This window comes from Ischnura elegans, chromosome 4 (genome assembly GCF_921293095.1).
Source record: "Ischnura elegans chromosome 4, ioIscEleg1.1, whole genome shotgun sequence".
NCBI lineage: Eukaryota > Metazoa > Arthropoda > Insecta > Odonata > Coenagrionidae > Ischnura > Ischnura elegans.
Window position 1 is genome coordinate 56,603,530 of NC_060249.1, and position 14,829 is coordinate 56,618,358.

At 35.0% G+C, this 14,829-nt stretch overlaps 1 protein-coding gene across 2 annotated transcripts in view; it reads left to right on the forward strand.

The window, feature by feature from the left end:
• The window catches only part of LOC124157540 (vesicle-associated membrane protein 2), a 32,308-nt gene extending 17,813 nt beyond the window's left edge, over positions 1-14,495 (forward strand). Inside the window, exons 6-7 of one of the 2 annotated variants that reach the window (XM_046532358.1) lie at positions 4,569-4,613; positions 8,310-9,532. In XM_046532358.1, the coding sequence (XP_046388314.1) occupies positions 4,569-4,582 (14 nt within the window). In that variant the 3' untranslated portion in view covers positions 4,583-4,613; positions 8,310-9,532. Of the gene's footprint in view, positions 1-4,568; positions 4,614-8,309; positions 9,533-12,473 lie in introns of those variants that run through there. The other variant, XM_046532357.1, reaches the window with a different exon arrangement.
• The last annotated feature ends 334 nt before the right edge of the window (positions 14,496-14,829 follow it).

Sequence of the window (14,829 nt, forward strand, 5' to 3'; positions counted from 1 at the left end):
CTGTTATTTTAGGTTGCTTTCCAGAATCATTTACGGTTATCTTTTCCTGACCACGATCTTTTTAACGGCAAAAACGTGATTGTACTCATATTCCTACTGCTCCATGTAATACGGGGTTTCCGAAAATCGTGCACCTGTGTCTGTGAGATCACAGAATTGGAAAATTGGTTTAGGGGATGCTTCAAAACCGCTGCGTGAAACTCTACTGTCAGGCACCACACTGCATAATTGCATCTCGCACAAGTTACCTGGTAAGCAACTGATGTGGAACGTGGTTTTGTGATCACTGAACGCAGTCGCACACCGTGATGTTTAGATAACGTGAACGGGAAGCTTCTGTGTAGGTTATTGGTGCGCAATCAACCCATCGCACAGCAGCGGCTATAAGAAACCAGGACTAATGGAAAATAGTCTACACAGGCGAGTGCCCAACTATGACTCATGCTATCTCTACTTTCACTTCCCTAGCTCTCTTCACTTCTACTATTCCCTTTCTCTCCAGTTTGACCTTGACTCGTTGCGGCGTAAACATGCCAGAGTGCGACTAAATCCGCGGTTCCTTTGGGCCGTATTCAACTCAATCCCCGGCCACGGAAATAACTGCGCATTTGTGATGTGAAATATGCAATTATAGATCATAGACAACATTTCTCTTACTTCGTGTATGGTTAACTACTGAAGAATCTTCTAAAATTTTCAGGAGTTTTTTTCCTGCCAGTGATCGTTGTCTAAATGCTAGAGGAGACGTCCATCAAACTTGAAACATTCCTTGTCAAAAATTAAATAAAATAATTCCCTTAACCCTTTCGCTGCTACAAGCGGGAATACCCACAAAAAACATTATGGTTATTGCCTGCGACATGCGGGGATATTCCACGACTTTCAAAAAACTTTTCCTTTCAACACGACATGCGGGTAAATATCTACGTTTTCGAAAAACCCTCCCTTCGGTCGTAGGTGCTGTCATCTGCTCGAAATTCTAGCGGAACTACGTCCATTCGTGCGGCGACATTCAGCGACGTCAAATGAATGATTCAATTCATTTTTTTCTGGATAGTAGGCAAAATAATGGAACCGATGAAAAATCTATTGTAGCAGCAAAAGGGTTAAACACAGAGGATTCAAATGAAAATAATAAGCCCGGTTGATTTTTTGGATTAAAATGCAAATATCATGGTGCTTTTGCATCCAATTAATTTTTTTATATTGATCGCGGAAAACAACGAAGAAGAGTAAAACTCATGCACGGAAAAGCTGCAATACAGATAAACCGCAGCCGGGTAATTGGGAGTCTGCTGTAGTCTAATATTCTAAATTTTTTAATCATTAAAATGTGCAAAAATATGCACTATTAAGAGTTATCCTTGCTTACTGATAATATATCCAAAATAGAATGAGATTTAAATTTTTTTTAAACTTAATTACCCTTAACCTTACCTAATGGCTCCATTTGGTGAGAGGTTTCAATTTAAATTTGCTCCATGTTTATTCAAGTTCAAAATAGAAATTAAACCAAAGTCAAAGTAATTTCTTTGCTTCAGTTCATCTACATGTCATGGTGTAATTTTATATTACTTCTTTACCCATAGGTTTTTCCCCGAGAAATAAAAAATAGTTCCTCAGTTTTTCACATTCATTCATTCATCTAGTCTGACAATGTTAACACATTCTGACTCTTGACCATCCACACATTAAATTTATTTCCTCTATGTATATCACTGGGAGTTAAAAGAATGTGCATCATTTTCCATGATTTTATAAATTAGATAGGTTAATGTTCAGTGGCGCCGACTCCATGGGGCCTGAGGGGGCCCGAGCCCCCTCAAAAATTCGTGATGGGTGTGAGGGAAAAGTGTCAGGCTTGTCAATTTTTCCTAGAATGCCCAGATATCGAGATTCGAGTTATCAGGGTTCTAATGTTGATCGTATGACTCTTCTAAAATGCTTATTAAACTTAAAACTCACGACAGCAGACTCCCGATTATCCGGGTTGTGCACGATTTTCATTCTCCCTCAATTTTTTTTGCGATCTTTATAAAAAAATAAAATCGGACGAAAAATCATCGGAATTACTGCATTAATGCTAGGATACACTGGGCTTATTATCTCCGTTAGAATCCCCTTCGTAAAACGGAAGCCATCATGTGCTAGCTGTATCACGGGAGCACCGTGTACCCGTTTACCAAGCCTCGCAGTACGCGACTGCGCTCCGTGATTACAGATACACGTCCCGCAGCATTTGCAACCTGGGCAACTTTCGTGAGACGCAACTGCGTGGCGTGGTGCCTACCAGTGTAGTTTCCGATTTCAAGCAGTGGCTTTGAAGCATTGGTGCAAACCACTTTTCTGTATCTATGATCACACAGCCACCGATGTGTGATTTTCGAAACCAGGCCTTACATGGAGAATTAATAATACGAGTACAACCATGTTGTTCCCGCTAAAAAGATTGCAAACTGGCAAAGAAAGCTCTCATTGAGACCAGGAAGTACTCTAAAGTAACAGAATAACTGCATAAATAATAATATATTGATTGTTCTAGGTAAATTATGAACATTGCAAGACATTTCATTGAAAGTTTGGGCTATATGTGTTTTCCCATTATTCGTACCGTCTCTCCGCGACGTTAACCCTGATAATCGGAAGTGTACTGTACAGGCATCCCCCGAGTTACGTAAGAGATGCATTCCGGCAGACTCTGCATTAAGTCGAAATTTACGTAACTCTAACCTTTGCGTTAGTGCTTCAGAGATTTCGATCGGCGCGGTGAAATTCTCAGCGGAGAAATGCGTGGTAAATTCTCGGTGAAGTTTCATTCAATTCACTGCGATATTCATGAACTCTACCGTGTATTCTTACGTTATTTGATACAAAATCGATAAGCATTAATATAGTCTGAGAGTTGCATCTCGAGCATTGCCAATCAAAATGCGTAATATTATTCCCAGAGTTGACTGATCGCGTGGATTCGGGAAAGTACGGTATCTCAATGCTACATTACGAAACTGAATACTTAAATTGATTCATTATGTTATACTGCGATCTAAGGGCCCAAAGAATGCGTTGTCTACCTACCTATAATCATGATATCTTCTGCCCTATATATATATATCACGTTGATCGATGAATCTGGTGGTATCATTGTCACAGTTAATACACGTAGGAGGAGTGTCTGGGATTACGAGCAAATAACACACAAAAAAATTCCAGAAAATTACTATATTCTTAGATACATTCACACGCACATACGAAATATCGAAGAGTATTTCCAAAGCACTAAGCTAATTAAAAGTGAGCTTTTATTCAGCCAACTCCGTCATTAACGTGCGACAAAGTTAGTGGGGAAAAGCTTTCAATGACGCAATATTCATTTACAGTTGCACACAATATGAGAGAACGAGAAAATGCAGCTTAATAAAATTTTCCGCCAGAAACATTTAAACAATTACGCAATTAATATCGTGTGTCAACTTTTTCTTAACTTTTTCGCGGCGTTCATTGCCAACACTCAAAATTTCAATGCCGTTACGTGGGTACTAAACAATTCTTTTCCGCAATAAAGATTTCTGCTTGAACTTCATTCTCTTTTAATTCCACAGATGGAAATGTCCAAACTTAAGGATACAATTTTTAAATAGTTGAAAGTCGGAGTTCGGGTTGTATGCTGTGTAACAAGTTGTATCGTACAGGAATGAGCGCAACCACATCCATCGCTATAACTGCAAATTTTCACGTTGATTGCTGACTTGGGATTTATTAGTGATTTTTCCACAGAAATTAATGAAAATTCCTTCGAAGAATGACAAATTGGGTCACTTTGTTATTTTTAGCACGTAAAAAACTCGATAACTAATCGATATTTTTTCTACCATAGGTTGTACAAGCGAATATCTTCTTCTTTACGCTCGCATTCGAAAATTAACGTAATCATTTGAAGTATGGTTATAACTTACGTAAGTACGGATTTACGTAAGTCGAGACATACGTAACTCGGGGGATGCCTGTACTTGTATAATTTCCTGGGGCAAGATCCCTGGTTTGGGCCCCCTAATATTTTTTGTCGGTCGGCATCCCTGTTAACGTTGAGTGTTGAATCTTTATCTCACGTGCCATGCATCCCTTTCTGTAAAACCTACTTAATTTACAAATGCTCCTCCGAGAAATTTTACTTTACTATCTCATTTATCGTACTTGTAGTGGTTAACCTAATGTTATGTTGGTACGAAAAATTCAGCAAATGCTCTGTATTAGTGATTGTTTTGGCTAGGAGGATTGAATCTCTCTGCTCTGATTGTACTGAAGGATATACAGTATGTACAGGTTCTCCAGTTAAAAACTCAAGCTTGAATATCCATTATTATGAATCTACTTCAGACATTTTTTCAAATTTTATAATACCTATCATGTATCTAATTCCTGAACTATGAATGTGTTGTTTTACTTCCTGTACCAATTGATGTCTTTTGTGGTATGTTAAGTTTGAAGCCTTTGCTATGTGTGCTGAGTTGAGTTCTACACTTGCTTTTGTGAGATATAATTTTAACTTGTTTCATGTCTTTCTCTTATAGTCAACTTCATGTAACTGTCTGCCAGTTGTTTCGAAAAAAAGAAAGGTTAGCAGGTATTTCAACTGAGTGTCTTGTGTATTATTTTTTGTTGTCTTACTCGTGTCCTCTCCCCCTATGTATATGTTGCATCTGATGTTTTTGTTGTGTACTTGCTTTGCCTTCTTGATATTTTACTCTTCATTCTTATTAATCTGAGTATTTATAAATTTTCCCTTCGTAACAGCCATTTAAGGGAAAAATAAATTTTCTGGTTTCTGAATGAAGATAATTTCACCATGGTTTATCCGTTTTCTGTTCGATCATAGGCGGATCACTACATTATGAAATAACTGAGGGAAGAAAATAAAAATTTGGGACCTTTGAAAATCTTTCAGAATAGATAAAAGTAGTGGTCCTAAACTTGGTGGCATTTCATGAAAATATCTCTCGTAAAATTATTTGAATCACGTTATAAGTGTGAAAAGAAAATTTTCTAGGATAAATTGTTATGCACTGATCTGCAAGTTCAAGAGCCTTCACATTAAAAGATAGAATTTTATATTCTTGCCATAATTTAAAATTTTCTGGACTCCACCATTGACATAATTATGGACCAGTTTCTGACCTTTTCAATGTTTACTGTTGGCCTTTCTTCCATGAAAACATCGTCTTCTTCTTGTATTCATGATATTTATGTAAAATTGTATTGTTGACATAGGGGGTTGTCCATTAATTACGAGGCAATTTACATGACTTTTTACCCTCATCCCCCCTTCGTGAGATGTCATGTGATTTGGCTTGACCCCTTCTCCCCCTAATGGCTTGTGAATATTTCACTATGGATATTTTTAGCGAAAGTACATTCATTTGCCCTTCATGGAGGTAGATTTCGGATTTAGCCACTCAGAATCATTGTCTCTTGGACACAGAACTGACCAAGAACTTCTGTGAAGAAGTAAAGTTAGCACGTTTTGCTGGCCATCAGCAGCTAAATCATCGCAAGGCTCTTATGCTCCGTAGTGGTGTTCAGATGACTACGTGAAGGAGAGGTGAGGCAGAAAGTTGTTCCCTTGACTATTTTAGGAGACTTCAAGGTGATGATTGACAACTCACGATGAGGCACATCACACAGTAGTGGGTAAATTTAAAACCCGAGAGTAAATCAATTTGCCAATCTAATCTATTTCATGTCGCAAAAACAAAGCAAGAAATAAATTCAAGCGTAGGGGATGTCTATTAATTACAGAAAATATTTATGAGGGAAGGGATTGGGCTGACTAAGATTTTGCCTTATTAAGTGTAAAAAAAATTTTTAATGTAACCTAGGTGATTTTGTAATTTTATTGTTTCTTGGGGAAAGAATGATGTATTTACCATGACTCCCTCTAACCCCCACTGGAGATAGGGTGAGATTCAGCCCAATTCCTTCCCTCATAAATCCTTAATGTAATTGATGGACATCCCCTAGGCTTGTATTTATTTCTTGCCTTATTTTTGTGACATGAAATAGTTAAGATTGGCAAATTGATTCACTCTCAGGTTTTAAATTTACCCACTACTTTGTGATGTGCCTCATCGTAAGTTGTTAATCATTATCTTAAAGTCTTAAAAAATAGTTGAAGAAACAACTTTCTCCCTCACCTTCTAGCCATCAGTTCTTAATAGGCTAATGGAATAGAAGGGTAACCAAGAATTTTTTTTTCACTTGGTACGTATTCAGAAATTTACAGGAATACAAATCTTAGCGTTGACACTGTTGAAGTGGCAAAATACTCATGTTACTCTGGAAACTGTGAGTAGGTAACATGTCTCACAAATGAAGAGTACATACCTTCTATACTAAAGAACATTGTGCCAGTAAAATACTCTAGTAATGAGAAAGGTAGATTTACTTGAGCTTTCAGTTCTCCTTATGAGTGAAGTGTGTAATGTTTAGTTGAAAGACCGTTATAAATTGATAAGATTTGCTTTATATTTAAACCAAGTAAATTTGGCTCTCTATTGGAAAGATTAATGTTGGGTATTTACGAGAATTCAGTGTTCAAGGCACAGAAAACTACTTTATTTTCGTTAAGGTATTGGCTTGCAAAAATCTGATACCTATGAAACTAACAATTATCTGTAGAAGTATTTTTGGTCAGTGCTTAGGCCATTTTGACTTTTTCATGAAATGCAAACGTAGAGGTATTCAATTTTATATGATTGAAACAATCAGTGAACTCATGGATTTTCATTAATTTTTTCCTAAGATTTGTATAAAACTCGACTCTTCTATGCTATAAACTCAATGTGATTTTATTTCTTTGTTTTAATCTACACACTATCTTCTGCATACATACTCCTCTTTTGCTCTTCTGTCTCTTCTTAGTATGCAGTGAAGATGGTCCCTGGCTAAGTGGCACCTACCTACTCATTCTTTCCTATCCTATTATTATGAATCTTTTCTATATCTACTAATCAAGGTCTTCCAGGAAAGGTTATCTCTTGTTCATCTTCCTTTAATTTTTATATTTATCTCTCTACCTCAGGATGTTTTATCCGTAAGATTCTTCTCCAAACTGATGGAAGTAATTTACCCTTTAAACTTATATATTTCCTCTTGAAAGGTATGTTTTAATAGATTTTGTTCAAGGATAAATATCATGTCTAAATTTGCAATTCAGAAAATGAAATTTGAATAAGGGTGTAATATACTTCCTCTTGTGAATATTAATTATTTCATCATGACTCAAGCCTACATTTCATGAATGCATTTTCCAATGATAGTTTTTCTCTATATATTAGGTGTACAGAAAAATAACTTTTGTGTATTTCAAATTTCATGATTAATGATCCTATTACAGAAATTAATTTTGGGCTTGAATTAATATTTGCCTCTGATATCAACTTAGTGAAAAATCTAGTGTATCTTTTTGTAAGCATTACATTCATATTTAACTTTTTAATCATTGTTTCTGAAATTTTATGATATCTCCTCTTTTTTCTTCTTCTTACTCTTTTTCATTACTACTTTTGCCTTAATGCTATTGCCACTCAGCCAGCCATTCTGCTGGGACTACCTTCCCTTGTAATTTTGCCACTGATTTGTGCCTGATGCTAAATTTGCTTCAACTTTTACCTTGTATTTTTAAAAATGTTTGGTAAATCCTCTACTTCTGGGGATACTCTATTCTCATATGTATTCGAGCCATAGTTGGATTGTAGCTCTCTAGTAATGATCAAATAATCATAAGTCTGCATTTACCATATTTCATTCTTGTTAGACAAACATTTTATGTGGTTAGAATATTTTAATACACTTATGTTGGCATGTTTTTACTCAAGTTTCAGTAGCATTAATAGTAACATTTTTAACATCTAAATCTAAGTGCATGCAAGTCTAGGCTCTCTCTGATATTCAAAGGATCTCTTTACGCAGACATAAGGCTTTGTATTATCTTACCTTTAAAGCCTTGCTTAAAGTTTCCATGGTGACCTGTTTAGAGATCTTGTGAAAAAATGTCTTTCTGAGGTACGAGAGTTTTCACTGAAGGTACCTTTTAGTCTAATAAGTGCACAGAATTTGCCTTGGCATATTAACTTCTTTCTTAGTTTGTTAGTACTAGCTTAAAGTAGTGACATATGTAGATAGTTTAGTTTCGTCATTCAGTTAATTTGTCAGGAGGGAGGAAAATGGTTGATGGGTTGCCTGAATTGACTAACAGTGGGTGGTATTTTCTCCTCCACCCCTCTTTGTTTCTTCCCTTCTTCCTCTCTTCACAGCTTGGGCTGCAAGTTAATTGCAAGGAAGTGAATATCAGGAAAAAAGGATTGAAAAAAATGGAAGTACATGAAAGTATATATACTCATGATGCTTGTACATACGATACAAAGAAAAAAACGAACTCCAACTCCCTTGGTCATCTTGTCTTCACTGGCATGGAATCATCCTGCCGCCTCCCTCCTCCCTGACCTCCTCCACATCAGTTATTACTTCCTGCACCATATGTTTCTTTGGACATCATTGAAGTCTCTGGAGCCGGCCCTACTTCATTAATTTACAAATTCGTTTATTTTAAATAGAAATATATACTTGGGATGCATGTTTAAAAAGATATTATATACATATATTTACCAAATATGATCATGACCAAATCCTTTCTGCTCTAGTATACAGGCAAAAGTGAAACTTTTAAATTACTTCAAAAGTTATTGTTTGAATTAGTGAGGTGAATTAGCCTATAAAATTTTAATCCTGGTATGATTATTTGTGTTAAATACAGGTTTGTTTCATTGCTAAGCCATTCTGTAAACTTATCTTAGTTAAAGGCCAGTGAACTGAATGAATTCTCAGCTGTCATTCATATTTCCTCAGCCATGTGGTATGGCTGTGCTCACTCATAGTAGAAATATGATTTGATAGCTATCTCAATAGAAATTTTGGACATTCCAAATATTATTTTTGGATTATATATCAATTATGGTAAGTGATTATTTACGCTGTCTAGGATTGTCTGTTCAATCAATGTTTTAGACCCTGTTTAGTAACATCATGATGTTTGCTTTAAATGTACAGATTATCTGTTGTCTGGCGTTAGTTTTTACCTTTAAACTAATTTGAACTCTCCATGACCTGAAATTGCTTGGGCCATTGTGTGCCATGGGATTGATCGTGCCTTGACTATGACTTGGGGATAGAACAAGTTGGCCTATATTTAGTTTTTATGTAGAGCTTAGTCGGGAGTTGAATTAAAGAAACCTGGAGGTTGTATTAAATTTCTTGAAAATGGCAATGTAAAGCACATTTGTCTTAGTGCCAGCAAGTCTTCTGGATTTACTAAGATAACTCCTTGCTTTAAAAACTACTCTTCAGAATTTGTCTTATCAGACTGTTTCATCAAGAGTTTGGAAGCATGTATTTGGAGAGCTGTCATTGGCTGCTTGCATAAATGTAATGACTGTCATATGAAGTCATGAAATATTGCATTAAAATGAGTGAAATATAAGGGTGGGCTTGAAAAAATTATGCAGCATTCTCGTGTGCCATTCTAAAGTGTAACATGTATTGTTGAAATCAAATATTTCTAGACAAGAGCTGTTCTTCCTGTTGTTGAATATCAAAATCTTCATCCTAATTTTTGATGATTTGCCACAAATGATTCTAGATTACTTGAAATACTTTTAATTGCATATGAAGTAAATTTTGACAATTTCTGCACTTGGCACCTTAACTATTTGCCTTCATCCAAGAAGTCGTAGCATTGAGGCTTTAAATTTACTTTTTAATCATTGATAATTCACGACATTTACTGGCCCAGTAGAAGTTAATTTGATTGAAATATTTTTACTTACCTCAAAAATCCATTGTTGATCAGTGCTGTAGTTACTAATTTAATTAGGTATATTACCAAGTTATCATTATTTTTCCCTCTATACATTCGTGTTTGCTTGTTGGTGATAAAATCTGAACCTTTGAGGATAGTATCTCTCTTTCTGGCATGGGTGATTATGGTGTATTTATTCGCTTAAGGTGAGATTTTGATTGTACATGTATTATTTACATCAATCATTTTTTGTCTGTTTGTTGATCAGTATTCAAGTCCCCTAAGATAACTGACAACAGTGTGTGAAAGGAATTTCAAAGTTCAAAGGAAGTTACCAAATTTGATCAAGTTATGCTTACTTAAGCATTATCATTTATTTTCTTTGGATGACACTTCAGATATAAGCATTTTTACATGAATGAATACCTTTTTAAATCCGCAGTTCATGATTATTCTTCCATAAGTTCCTTCATTACCTTTAGTCTTTCATTTTAGCAAACTTAGTTTAGGATTCTATTAGTGTTTTGTCTGAAAATAAATAATTTTATTGCAATTCATAAAAATTTCCAAGAGAGCATTTTAAGCTGGGGGTTAGTGATTTTGGGTATTAGTTTTCCTTCCAACCTTACTTAAACATTATTTGGTGTTTTTTTTTATGCTTTTTGTGAGTGCTGTGTGTCTTGTCGATTGTTTGATATGGTGCCTGGGAAGAGGGATGTAATCAGCTTTCACATTTGATCTCAATATAATTAGCAGAGTGTGTTCTTGGCATGATGGTTGCTAGTGCATGTTTGTGCATTTTGTGTCCTTGGAATGTGAATGGGTGACTAATTACATGCTATATCTCATTTACACACATTAGTATTATAGTATAGCTGCAAGTGTACAATTCAGCCAAAGTTTGTTAGCAGTATGTATTATCCAGAGAGAGATATATATCATAAATAGAGTGAAGGGGAAAAGATTCATTCATGAAATTCTAGGCTTGCCGTGATACTTCATGTAGATTGACATCATTTGCATGAACATTTCATAAAGTTCCAGTGGAAGTCACATACCTTCTCGCAACTTATAACTTACGAAATATCTATTGGAATGAGATATGTGTAAAACCTACATTTTAATTTGGTTGATTGCTTCAAATCACAATATGATCAATTCAAATAGAAATTGTAAGTACTTATCATAATGGAGGTAGCATTGCAGCTGATAGTTAACGGATTTCTTATTCAGCATATATTACTCAATTCATAACTGCCATATTTACATGTAATACATGACCACATGGTTGTCTTTCCTCCTCAGCTTGTAGTAGCTGCTCTGTCTCAAGGCTGTTTGTGAACTTAATCCAGAAGCCTATCTTTCTTCTTTCCTTTTCAGACGTAAAATGCTGTTGGTATGTGTGTTTGAGAGTGTGTACCTTGTATGTACTGTTTGTCAAATAGTATCTTTGTTTTGGTGTTGAATAGCACGGAACAAGTAACTGATATTTTTTGTACAAAATCATGATTACTTTGGATCCATAACCAGGTGGAGATTGCCTTAACTACTCATTTCTTTGGAGATTAAGAAACATTCTCCTATGAAACTTTAGTGATGTTGCTTCATAGATATAAATACTTCTAACTAAAATTTTTCAGTACCTTTGCTTATTTTTATATCAAATCTCTCTTGATCGCCATAGTTTTTTTATTTTTTTACAGACCGTGAATTGTTGGCTAAAGATAAATATTTTAGTTTTTTGTAATTATCTATACAAAGAAAACAATGTTATATACTTGTTGGCATCTAGTGTTGTATTTGTACGTGTAATTCTTGTGCCTTAATCTACTATATCTTTTCTGGGCACCATATTATTTTCATTTATGTAGTTACTGTGTAGGATACTTGTATAAGTGTTCCCATGCTGGCCCATGAAACCCGTTCTGCAATTTAAGTTGATTGGTGTAAGTTGGTTGGTGTTATATGTATAGTGATATTATTTTGCATCAAAATTAATGGCTGATTTTGTGTGCATGCTTATGCTAAGTATTGATTAAACAGATTATTAACATTATCATTAAAGAATCGGAAGACACTGTAAACGTTTAAGATAGCAGGGTATTATGGTTTTTGTGGTATCACCTCGTTTTTGCTGAAATCACAGTCTTATAAAGGTTTCTTTACCATTCACAAATTTTCTAAGGCAGAAAATCCTTTTTTCTGTATTAATTATTTAAATTTTTAATGAAATTTGTTTTTTAACTAGCTTCAATGCAGCCCCTTACAACGTTGCTGCAAATTTTCCGAAAAAAAAACTTGGTTGCTGCTGTCTTTATATTCATGGTGCATAGCAGCCATTTTTAAGATAATGGTTTTCCCTTTATCCATTTGTAATGAAGTACTCATGAAGATGCCTTTATTGACTGATTTAAGGTTAAGTATTTTGGGCTGCAAAGTGGAATCTTGTGTTATTTTTGTTGAGTATTACTTTGTTCCTTTTTTTATGAAATGAAGCTCATTTCATTCTATTTTCATTGAAATATAAATATATGTACATGTGTAGCCATAGGAATTTATTTTGAAGTATGTATGTTAGTTAATGTGGCACTGTTTTTTAATTTTTCCTTTGTGTCTCCTTCAGTTAAATTCATGCCAGACAACCCTCCCCCACCCGTTATGCCTGCCCCTGTTATGCCCCAAGCCCAAGTCCCAGTCCAACCTGGTCCTGCCCCAGCTCCTGCAGCAAAGTAGGCTTCCCCACGGAGAGGGAAGGGAGAACCGCCCCCCACCCCAGCCCACTGGGAAGGTTGAGAGGAGAGAATATGGGGTGGTGAGAGAGAGGAAAGGATAAGCGGCTCTTTATTCTTCTGGCGGAGAGGGAAAGGGGTTGAATTTCTATGTTCATTTTGTACTTGGCTCCTTGGAAAACATCACTTGTCTTTTTGACCTAGTGTATGGTTTGTCTCCAATTCAAAGTCTCCCACCATTATGTTTCAACTATTATATTGCTTTAGCCTTAACAAGTGAATTAGATAACATTTATGGGGATTGAGCATATTCATTTGAATTAGTGACAATAAAGATTGGATATCTCCATGTATTATATATTATCAATTTTCTTTATTTTATTTCTTTGAAAAAAACTTTTCAGTATGTAACTTACAGAGGTTATTCTATCAGGAGTACTTTTTTGAAGTTGTACAAGTAGAGTAACAGAAAACAGTAAGAGAATTTAATTATGGTGGTAGGTATTAATTGATATTGAATTGTAAATATTACCATGGTTCACCCATGCTCAAATTTATCACCTCTTCAAAGGTTAACATCGAATTAACAACAAGAGGGTTGAATTTTTGAGTGGTACATAATGGCATTTTTTTCTGTGCAACTTTTATAAGTTATCCATCACATGTTCATGTTTTGTGACACTTTATTTGGTGTGCTTTAGGCTTTCATTTAAGTATTCTATCACATTCTGCACGATTTTTAAATTATTGGAATGTTGATATTTTAAGAAGAATCTCAATTGTGCAGAGGAATTCAATGTAAATGTAACAGTCATTCCACAGTCACATCCATGAACAGCTATTCTATATCTTCCTCCCTCGTGCAGGGCACTTTACATGGAACCAAAAGTATAATACTATTCTGCTTATGATGTAAAAATTCTATTGACTGTTTGAATCTCACAGAATAGATTTGTGGTGTGAATTGTGTTGTGCTCTCATTGAGAGTATGCTTATTGTTTGAAGCAGAAACTTGATTCGGGTCCCAGTTATTAGTGAAACTAAAAGAGCACAAAATGGAGGAGAAAATGAAGACAACATTCAAATGCCTGTAAAATTATTCATTCCCCATAATCATTAGAGTACTCCAAGTTTTATGATGTTACATGTATTTGTTTCAACTATAGTCATCAAAATCCTAATCATAACTGTGAAAAAACAGGAATTATGTAACATTAAGTACTTAAAAGCGAAACTGAAAGTTGTGTAAATTGTAAACGATTTCATGCTGATATTATACATATATACATATTTAAACAATGTATGACTGTGTAAAATAGAGTGGGTGTAGATAAAAGGAAGTGGTTTTCCACTTGGCACTGACTGCTTATTTGCTCTGTATGGAAGAATTTATTTCCTTGCCCTCTATATTTTATGTGGCAAAATGTACCAGTTTTTTAAAGATCCTGTTGGAGGTAAGGGATGTTAAACCCATACGTATTTGTAATTTATGGTTTAAAAGTATCATTTGTCTGAGAATGTTGCCATTTCTATTATTTAAAATATTTATATGGCTTTTCTTGAATGTCTCGTAATTCTTTCTTGCAGTTCATGTTTCAGCTTAAAAGTTCATCAAACCTTAGGGGCAGTTCATCATTGTGTACATGCATTATACTGGTGTACTGCCTTAGATATTTTAAGCACTCTTTACCCTTAATGAGGGTTTTCCCCAAGAGAATAATGCTAGATTTTAAAGAATTTCTTCTGTTGCTGTGTATAGTTTCAATTAATGGTGTGCAATGTTATGAAGTGATGAAAAATAATAGATAAATTGTAAATTCATTGGTGAAATATAGTGTTAATTGTGTAATCAGTTAATACTGATTGTATTTTTATTTTTTTCTTGGGAAACCTTAATAAATGAAAATCATATGGGCTCTTGTTTCAAATTTTTAACTCAATCCCATATTGTTGTTAAGGTCTCAATTAATGCTGTGGAGTTAATTATGAAAAGGTGCTTTTCAGTTCCTTGGGTTGATTATCATATGATATGGGTAAGGCAGGGCAGCTTCTTCCTCCTCTCCCTTAAAAATGCTGTTAAGAGCAAGGTGTCCTACTTTGGTGGGATGCAATACCAGTCACCAATAATGCATCTGAATGTGTTGATTAGTAGCTCTTAGGTATCAATCAATTATTTCTGAACCTTCTTTGTTAAGTTGGTGAAATGAAAACTTTCATTAGTCTCTCGCCATAAAGATAATCGTCTTTGCA